The sequence below is a fragment of the Telmatherina bonti genome (genome assembly GCF_933228915.1).
Source record: "Telmatherina bonti genome assembly, chromosome: 12".
In the NCBI taxonomy this organism is placed as follows: domain Eukaryota; kingdom Metazoa; phylum Chordata; class Actinopteri; order Atheriniformes; family Telmatherinidae; genus Telmatherina; species Telmatherina bonti.
Window position 1 is genome coordinate 22,781,469 of NC_136610.1, and position 10,181 is coordinate 22,791,649.

General features: G+C 44.1%; 1 protein-coding gene across 1 annotated transcript; it reads right to left on the reverse strand.

Moving 5' to 3' along the window:
• Window positions 1-4,255: 4,255 nt before the first annotated feature.
• On the reverse strand, window positions 4,256-8,176 carry npas4a (neuronal PAS domain protein 4a; the record flags this gene model as incomplete). Its single annotated transcript, XM_079250538.1, has 8 exons — window positions 4,256-4,284; window positions 4,423-6,197; window positions 6,335-6,470; window positions 6,616-6,725; window positions 6,847-7,156; window positions 7,272-7,374; window positions 7,473-7,636; window positions 8,002-8,176. The coding sequence occupies 8 exons, from the start codon at window positions 8,174-8,176 to the stop codon at window positions 4,256-4,258; spliced, it is 2,802 nt and encodes a 933-aa protein (XP_079106664.1).
• Window positions 8,177-10,181: the final 2,005 nt, after the last annotated feature.

Here is a 10,181-nt window from a genome sequence, read left to right on the forward strand (position 1 = left end):
TTTAGGAGAACTTTTTTTCAATGATTACTTTCTTATAGGTCTGGTTTTAAATCCTAAACTGTTACTTACCATTAGTTTTCTCTTATGAAGTGATTTTATTGTTTTAACCTAAACATTGTTCCCTATTCTTTTGTGTTTTATTATGTCTGTTTTTGTTTTTTTTTTTTGTTTTTTTTTTTTACCTTTGTAGCCTATGGCACTTTGCTATTTCTTAATGTAAAATGCATTATATAAAAATGTACAATTATTTTTTTCAAGTTTAATTAATTTCCGATTCAAAATTGCAAAATAATTTTATTCACCCTGTTCTGTTTCAGCAATGTTAAGGTGTATTAGTGCTATTTTAGATAAAGCATGGATTAGAAATGATTTACTCTTGGAGATCAACAATACTGTGCAAAAATATTTAGCCACCTTGATTTTTCATACTTGTTACTGGAAAGACACACCTGTGAAGAAACACTTACTTAATAATATTTAGGTCCTGGGCTCCTTGGAAGAAGTATCTCTGCACCAGATCTGTTGTCACTGATTTTTGTACAATTTTAGTCTTTAGACAAACCGCATAACCTTTTTTCCTTTTCTTTTCTTTCCTTAAGATTGCTTGGTTGGTTGACAGCAGCTCTTTTCTGATGATTTTTAGTGAATAATAGATTAATCAGCTGAAGGTCCAGGTGCTTCTCTGATGCCTAATCACTGGTCTTTGCTAGATTTTCCTGATTCAGCATCACTTTAAGATGATTCTTATCTGCTGTCAGCTTAGTTTTTTCTTTTTTACTTTAAAGGACCTGAGACTTGTCCTCAACTTGTTCAGTTTTCTCATGGGTTTTATTTTAAGAGCACACTGCACACCACACTGTTTCTTATAAGTGGTCTGCTATGTATAAATGCAATACTGATTCTTTCTTTGAGTTAAGTAAGTCAGTGTTAAATGGCTTTGAAAAGTAAAAGAAGGATAAAAAAAAAATTACATTCCCTGAAAATAGTCAAGTACAAAAACTAGGCTGAAAATAAATTTGAAAAACAGCCAATGCCAAGAAAATAAACTCTGAAAGACCTTCAGAAAGTCTGAAGAACTATCAAAGACTACTTTAAAAGATTAGAATAGAGTTTGGCTCTGATGACGCATACAGTAAAGAGAAATTATAAGTGGCTCAGGACTTTTATACAATACAATACAGTATTATCAATTATCATTGTTTGCCTCCAGATGTACGAAATACTTTATCATTATGGTAAAGTGTGTCATTAAAACCTCCAGTCCTGCAAGGCCTTTATGTTCATCTAAGTTATGAAAATTGCCAGTTGTGTCTTGGTAATACTGAATGCAAGGCAAGTTTATTTGCACAGCACACTTCAAGGACAGGGTGATGCAAAGTGCTTTAAAGACACATTGAGACATTACAAAATAAGAAGCAGAGTTTAAGATGAAAAACAAGACAGAGCGGGAAAAGCAAGAACATTAGATTAAAACATTATGAAAAATATGATTAGGAAAGTTAAGTTGGATTTGGCCTAGTTCTCCCGTTTTGTCCTCCCCATAACCTTTTCCTCATATGACTTCTTACACAACACACACTAAAAATCACCTCCTTGACGATGCAGTGCTTGTCTTTTCCAGAAGATAGCAGCAGTAAGCTGTGCAGAATCGCCTCCACTCATCTTCCCTCCATCACCAACACTGCAGCAGGTAGCAGTGGAACAAAATGTTCGCTTTTAAGGAAAACATATAATGCTTTCATGTCTATTTAAAACTGTCTTTTTTCTGTTCTTTTTTTTTGGGGGGGGGGGGGGGGGGGTATATCTGTTTTTAAACAAATGAGGCAAAGATTTATTTCCACCCTTCATCTGTAAAACTAGTCCAAAGGAAAACAGCATTTCCATACTTGTGTTTCTGTAACTGTGATTCCAGTCATGTCCATTTAGATGTTTAGTGATGGACAATCGATTCGTCCCCTATACCGCTTTACTGTACCTCTAATTTTAGCCTCCCTTCACTCTCTTTGTCCCCATCTCAGCCCTCCCCACTCTGAACCTTCTGAATAGAGCTGAGAATAGATGTAAAGCTGTTTCAGTCAGAGCTCTGAAGCAGGAATGCCTATATATGGAGTCTTACACCACGCAAAATGCTGAAGGAGTTGCAGGTACATCAGTGAATATTGGCTACTGTTATTTTGGTAAAGGGGTAGAGTGTCTTCGTGTATGAGGGTGGGGGGGGTGTCATCTCTCCACTATTATGTTTGTGTGTGTGTGCATCATCATAAGTGGGAGGCCATCTGCGTGTGTCTATGCACATCCTCACATGCAAAAATTTCAATGCCAAGTGTGTGCGTCAGACTGAGTCAGATAGTGTCTCATTCTGTCTCGTCATGCGTGTGCGTCAGTGCTGTTGCTGAGCGAAACTCGCTCCAGGGGAAGAAACGTAGGAGAGTGAAGGGGAGGGAGGAAAAGAGGCAGGCATGGTGGGATGATGATGATGGTGATGATGAGGCTGAGGGAGGAACAGAGGGTGTGATTATGACGACACAAGTGCATAAGCAGCATTAAGTGCACTTTAATATAAATGCATTTGTATGACAACCAAATACACTTATAAGCATCACAATAGAACACTGGTCCACAATGTCCGTTCTGTAGTAAATAAGATGTTTAGAATATATTCCATCTTATGCATAAAAATCTCTTTCTCATATATACATACCAATAACTGTTTCATACAAATGTACAAATGTGTACAGCCTTTCTGAAAAGAACATATGCCTACATCCTGAGACATAATGCATATGAATTAACATCATCTTTTTTTTTTTCAAATTTCACACAAACAATAACAATTAAAATAATACAATTTTATACATGTATATTAACTTAGCCTTTAATAGCTAGAACGTAGGAATCAATCCTTTACTTGACCGTAGACAACTCTACGTGAGCATGTCGACACCATGGGAATTGTACCATTCTCAACCCGTGTCGTTTGGTAACTGAATAGAAATAGCACCCCATCCCTGTTTTCATTTTTTAAAACAAAACCTTTGTATTCTAACCCCTCTCAAAAAAGAAGAATCGCTCATTCACATAGTCAATTGTGCCTCACTACACCGCGCTCCAGTGGAGCAACGATGTAACTGTCCATGAAGAATGGACGTGATAAAGAGTTCAGAGTTCAGCAGGTCAGGGCCGTTTCAGGCACACAGGAGCCGCTATAAGCTGCCAGCATTTCAAATATTGATGCTGCAAGAATATCCAGCTGACTGCCCTCCCCACCAAGGGAGGAGACGGGGGGGGAGGAGGCGATGAGCCTACATTCAGAGTCTTATTGTACAGTACAACGTAGCAGTGAATTTGTGGTATGATCGTCAGAGCCTTGGCAAACTTCCAGACGTCTTGTTTGACGCTGCGTCTTGTGACAGCAGTGGACACCTTCATCATTCCCAAGCCAGGATCTCTTTACATGTTTTCTTTTTTTGTTTGCACATCACATTGATACACAAGATTTTAGATGAAGAGATAAAAATGAAATGTTAAAGGTTTGAAGTTGCAAACTCAAAGCTCAAAGTATCTCCGTTTTCGCTGAATTCTATCAGTAAGTTTTGGTGTAGCCCTAAAGGCTCTGAAGAATGTTCTCAAACCAGAGCTGTACCGACTCCGGTGACTGAAAAGAAGATTTCATCCAGAAAATCTTCCTTTTATTTGTTGATGTACTGATTGTAATCACCCTAAGGTTGTAAACAGTTGTAAACATTTGATTTCCAAAACATTTGAGGTTTGGGTTTGCATTGCTGCATGTCAGGCAAAAGTGCTATAATTCATCTCCCAACTGAAATATCAAGAAATGTGTCATTGTTTTTGTTCACAACAGATATATTTCACTACAAGTGAATACATACGCGCGTCTGTAGGTTGGACGGCGCTTACAAGTTCAGAGATGTTTCTCTGTCTGGTCGCAGCTGAAGCTCATGTAACAGAGAAGCTGAGACACCACATGGACTCAGAACCCAGTCAGTTTTGCGTCTATGTAGTTGCACCATTGTGTAAATGTTGCACCAGTTTTTGCAGTAATACACAGAAAAAATGACTGAACAAAAATATAAAGCCAATCTTTGTTCTCAGGACACATGTAGGAGTTAAAGTCCTTAAGTTATATATACATTATGTATATTTATACACTTAATGATTTTTTACTTTTCAGTAAAAGGGTCTCCACAAAATATGACAATATGCCATACTTAATGAAGTAAGTCACAGACTTATTTTAGAACGGAGGAACACTTCCACTCCCATCTGAAAGACAAAAAATTGAAAAGAGACAAAGTGCAAGTTAGTTTAGCATTTTTAGATATTTAAAAAAATAAATAAATATATATATATATATATATATATATACTGTTTAACAAACAAGAAAACATGAGAGATTCATACCTTTGTGGAAGCACTGTGGCGATGGATGACATTGGAGTTGATACAACTCAGGTTGTTGCCCTAAGCCAGGGGCGATCGAGGCACCTGCCCCAAACATGGGTTCCAGGACGGCCAGTTCCTCCAGGAGGGACTGAGTGCAAGACACGGCGGGCGTGGGCGAAGCGATGGGCGTGGAGGTGGCAGGGCTCGGGGACGTAGTGAGGATGAGGGGAGGGGAAGCTGGGATGGAGTAGCAAGAGGGCACAGGAGATGACACCACCTCGATCTCCATTGCTTCCTCCACTAGCCCCTCCCCTTCCACATTTACCCCGGCCTCAGCAGCCACAGTCGCCCCGCATCCGGCCATGGAGTTACATTGCGCCGATTGGACGCTACAGATATGGCCCACTCCCTCAAACTGGGAGGGTTGGTGCCAGCACACTGGGGTTTGAGGAGAAGTTGGGCTGGAGGGATTGGGCACAGGGGAGGTTGAAGGGGAAGAGGAGAAAAGCCCCGGTGTCTGGGGTGGAGCAAAGTCGTCTTGCAAAAGGGTTTCTAGGATGCTCTCTTCAAACAGAGAATCATCATCGTCAAGGAAGATGGGAATGTCCAGATCTCTCCATGCTTTGATGGGATAAAACTCCCTAAGCATGTGGACTGAATCAGTAGGTTCTGTGGCTGGAGACAAGAAGGGGGAGGGAGGGGAGGATGAGGGGGATAACGAGGGAGGAGACAGCTTGGACAGCAGTGGATCCAGGTAGAATCCCTCAGCCAATGAGCTGATGTGTTGAGCTAAGAGGGAAATTTCTGCCCTCTCCTTTTCCCTCTCAAGAGAAAAGAAGGAGAGGCAAGGCTGTTTTCCAGGTGATGCCTCAGGGGTGAGGAGGCCTTCGGGGGGGCACTGGAGAGGCCCCAATGGTACATCTACGTACAGTGGACCCCGTACCTCAGGTAGGGTCATCACTGTGCAGTCCCCATCTCCAGGGCTGTCAGGTGTTGGGGGCAGTTTCTCATAAAGAGAGCCACTGCAAGGCTCAACAGAGAAGAGGAGGTCAGTAGATGAGGTCGGCAGTGCAAGAGGGAGTTTGGTGGATAGAGTGGTGGGAGGAACGGGGCTGGAGGCTGTAGTTGGAGGGGCTGTGGAGGATTCAGAAGGGGCCAAGGAAGTGGTGGTGGTGGTGCAAGTTGTAGCAGAGGGTGGCGGAGTGGTGGTGCCAGTTGGATCAAAGCTGAAAAGGGGTTCACTGAATGGGAAGCTTGCCCCACCAACCTGTGGGGTGTAGGGGGGAGTGCACACAAACTCTTTGGTCTGCTGAGCTTGAGAAGTGGGGACAGGGGGTAGAGGGAGGGGGAGAGCTGGCAGTGGAGGGTCAAGCTGGAAGGAGGGTGGCAGAAGAATGTTCTGGGTTAAAAAGTCTAAATCTGCTACTGTTTCAACGGTGACTGGAGTGGGGGAGGAGGCAGCTGAGGGGGTTTCAGTAGGATGTTGCTGAAAGAAGCTCTCTTCTTCCAGAGAGGAGATACTGGATCGAGGGTCACCCTCAAGCTGCATGGCTTCGGTAACAGAGCTCCCAGGTTCGTCAGAGGAGCCAACGCTGCAGCCGGCAGTGCTGAAGTCAAAGGACTGTGCAGACAGACCACTGCTGCCTGGTGTGAACACTTGGTCTGGGCTGGAAAGGGTCTCGGGAGACTGGAGACTTAGACTCTCCTGCTGAGAGGTACCAGCACTTAGGACCAGGGTCAACTGTGTCTGCTCTGTACTGAGCTGCTGACGCACTGACCAAGCCTCAGAGTCACTGTGGACAGAAAAAAAAAAGAAATACAAAAGACAAACAAAGAGTTAGGGCTTTGTTTTACTTTGTTATAATATATTAGACTTCTGCCTTCAAAATTATATTTTTTTTATGTAAAAATTAAAAGAGGCTGTAATCACCTGATTATGTAGTTGTTGCTGCTAATGGGGAATTCTCCAGACTGTAGTTGAAGCACCATGTAGAGCCAGACCCACGACTCGTCCTGAGCCTGTACACGCACCACCATTTCAGCTCTGCCCTCTCCTCCTTCTCCCACTGTTGTAGAACAATTGAAGAACAAGTTGGCATCAGTTTCTACTTCTATTAATCATCATAGTGTCATGGTGTGGATGTGCCAGTGGGCACAATTTGTGTTATTGTGTAGGTTGAAACTGTTGTCTTTTATGAAGAGTACACTTACACAGGCTATGGTGCTGAGCAGAGGCATGAGACAGATCCTGTGGGTGGAGGAGACTGTACCAGGAGCGAGAGCGTAAAGCTGTCACATCAAAGCCGAGATAGGCGCTCACACTGCAGGGCAGAGTGGGTGGTGATGTGTTATGAGCATAATCTTTCACCGCTTTATCTCATAAACAGATGCATCTATCAATTCACATTAAAGCAACAGGTGAGAGATGTAGGATGAACTTACCTGTCTTGTGCTGCCTGTAGCCTCATGTCACGGCCATGCTGGGAGTGGAAACAGGCCAGGAACAAGTTGGTCTCAGTCAGGGAAGGAATGGAGGTCGACTCCCTCTCTACCCCAGGGCTGGAACGGGTTGGCTGTGGCTCCAGAGGAGAGCAGAAACACACCCACACTGGGTTGGAGGTCCAGTACGACCCGGCGGCAGGAGAGGTGGAGGGGGGACAGAGGCAGCGAGCTCGGATCAGAACCAGTTTGTTTCCAGCACTCTGCCTCCGCACGGACTTGGAGGTGTTGAAACGGCAGCGGAAGAGACGGTCTGTGGGGGAAAAAGATGACAGGAGTTTTGTTAGATATCGCTTTTTGGTTGCGCTGCTGTATTAGACAGAGAGGAAAAAAACACACATAAAACAAACAGGAATACTTTGTCTTACCCATTTCCAGTGATGTGGAGGTTGACAGGTTGGTCCTCACGATAAAGTGGTCTGAGGCATCGATGATATCATAAACACTGTCGCCTTGTGACACCAGATCCACCTTAAAATTACATACAGAAATGTTACTCTTTAACATCCAAACAAACGCCATGAAATAATTTCCTAATCTAAGACTGCATTGCATTTATGTTGGCTCACCATGGAGTGTCCGAGGTGCTCGGAGACGCTGTCTGACAGGTACAGGAGCTTTCCCTCTCCTGTCAGCAGCATCAGAAAGCCCGGTAGCGCTTGCATCAACTCTGACAGCTCTTCAAAACACAGGAACCTTGCGCCTTCATCAGGACCAACAGCAGTTCCCGCTTCTAGGAGGAAAAAACGTGTCGCATTTGTTAATAAAAATTGAACATAAAAATGACAGAACAATGTGTAATCCCTGCAGCAGAAAAAAAAAACCCGTGGCTGTACAACATTTCAGCACCATGGACAGCAACAAGGCGGCTCTCGTCACGTTAAAGCGTTTCAGCACCACGGACAGAAGCAAATTAATATTGTAACGCTTTATATTTAGCTTTAGTCGATCACACATTTCTGTGTTTTATACTAAATCCATTTTTTTCTATCAACACAGTTGCCTTAAGTGGCAATAAAACGCTTGCGGATTGCGCTAGTGTTAGGATTGCTGTTAATGCAGCGGAGCATGAGAAACATCAACAGGTCTTTTTCTTACCTTGGGAAAAGAAGACGGATTTCCTGGTGTACATGCAGGCGAGTGACATGATGTGAAGGTATGAGAGCCGCGCTTTATCGGCATCAGATATCGGCAACAGGTCTTTCAGGTTCCGGATCTCAGCATTGATCTGGTCCCGTCGAGCCTTGGATGCTCCTTTGGTTGAACGGTACATTGTGGTCAGATGCTGCGGCGAACTACCGAAATTCCTTCAGGAATAAGTTGTGAGCGGATTGCTGTTAAACGTCGAGCCTATAGGTGAAAGTAGACCCTGTCTCACATGTGTTGAGAGACAGGTTGCAGAAGTAGAAAAGCTCTTCAGGTGTGTTATTGGACTTTCATCTCAGCTGTTTTCTCCAGAGCAAGGTTTAAAAACCTTCTCCTGTTCTGTCTCCTTCCACTTTAGCCCTGCCACAGCGTCCAGCTCGGATGCTGGCCGGCTGCTGGATGTCTCTCCTTACGGAGTGCAGGTGAATCGGCGGATGGTCGCCGTCTCTGGCAAAAAGTCCGGAACCCGTAAATCTGGTTGAGGGACTCTGCTCGTCGGTCACTTATATAGCCTGGGACTCCGCCGGTGCAGGGGGGCTCCCGACGCACCAACACCGACGTAAAACGGAGAGACGGGGGTGAAGAGGAAGAGGGGAGGGAGGGGGGGCTAGATATGCCTCATATCAATGTAAGCTATGGTGAAACGCTCCCCCTCCCTCTCCGGTGCCCTCTCCTCTCAGTGAGTCTTCCTCGACGTCAGCTCTTCCCTTTACTCGGTGATGACGTGGGGCTGAAATCGGGAGCTCCGGCGACGCAAAAAGCCCGATTTGGACAAAACCGAGTAAGGGGCGGAGCAAGCGTAAAACGCAAACGGAGTCACCGGACTCCGGTGAATTGGAAAGGGGTGGTTGGAGGAAAGGGGGGGGGGGGGGGGGGGGGGGGGGGGGTGTAGTAGGAAGACTGTGTTGCACAAAGAGGTTTCTGTGTTTATATGTCTGGCACTTGAGGGAGCAACCCGTCACTGTTTGCCCCGGACCTGTCAGTAAAAACACGACAGGTGCTTGTTAAATGATCCTCATCAATCCATTCTGATAACATTTGCTGTCAGCAGTTTAAACGTGAGATTGATAAAGCTCAGCTGCGCCGTAGAGATCAGCACAACATGTTCAATGGAGGCACCGATGCCGAGGCTGTTTCACATCGCGCCCTCTTTCTGTCGCCGTTCCTGAATGGAAATAATATCAGATCAAAACAGCAATCATATAAAACAGCAACCTATTTATTTATTCTGTCTGTGTGCAAACTCGTATTATGTGGCAGTAATTTCCCCAGTGAGTCGATATGTTTTTGCTTCATGCTTGCTGTGAATTCACTTCAACCCAAAATAACCATTTTTTTGTCTTTTTTTTTTATTTTATTTTATTTTTTATCCGGAGTAACATTTCTGTGTATTTGATACAGAATTTTTAAAAGTTTCACTGCTCCCATGGAATAAATTCAAGCTATTGTTCACATAAAATAATTAGAGCATCAACCCACGATGAAAGAAACAACCCAAGCCCAAAAAGAAATAGTGTCCATCAATCACTTGCACACAGTTTGTGTTCTGTCTTGACAAAAGTCTAACAATGACGTTCATGTCTGACTCAAGTCGGTTTCTCTTTCATCTTTTTCATCTGCTTCCAAGTTGCGATGATGATTTTTAAAGTCTCAATGAAAAGGGAAGCTGTTTAATGAATGGCAGTCATGAATTATTTCACGCGGGCAAACACAACCTCAGCCATGTATGAAGCACGTGAGCGAAGCAACGCCGTTTCTAAAAATAGATCTCACCGGTGGCCAACGGAAGAACCGCTAGTCGCGCCCCCTCATCCAGCTCTCCTTGTCCTATTTATAGAGGGGAAAATTCACCTTTTAGATCCCAAAAGAGACCTGTTTGTGTTAACACCTTGCACAACTGTGCAGCGGTCACACACATAGAGTTCACGCGCATCATGTAGTGGACGCCATTCTGTGCAAAAGGAGACGGGAGCAGTTTGACATGATTATAAAAGTGAATGGGGGTTGGGAGAGGGGGGGGATATTTTGGCCCATTTTCTTTTGCAGGACTCTATGTAAAAGTCAAAACTTCAAGCTTGTAGATGTTTAATCTAGTGGGAAAGACCTCTCCACTCAGGTTATTCGACTTAAGT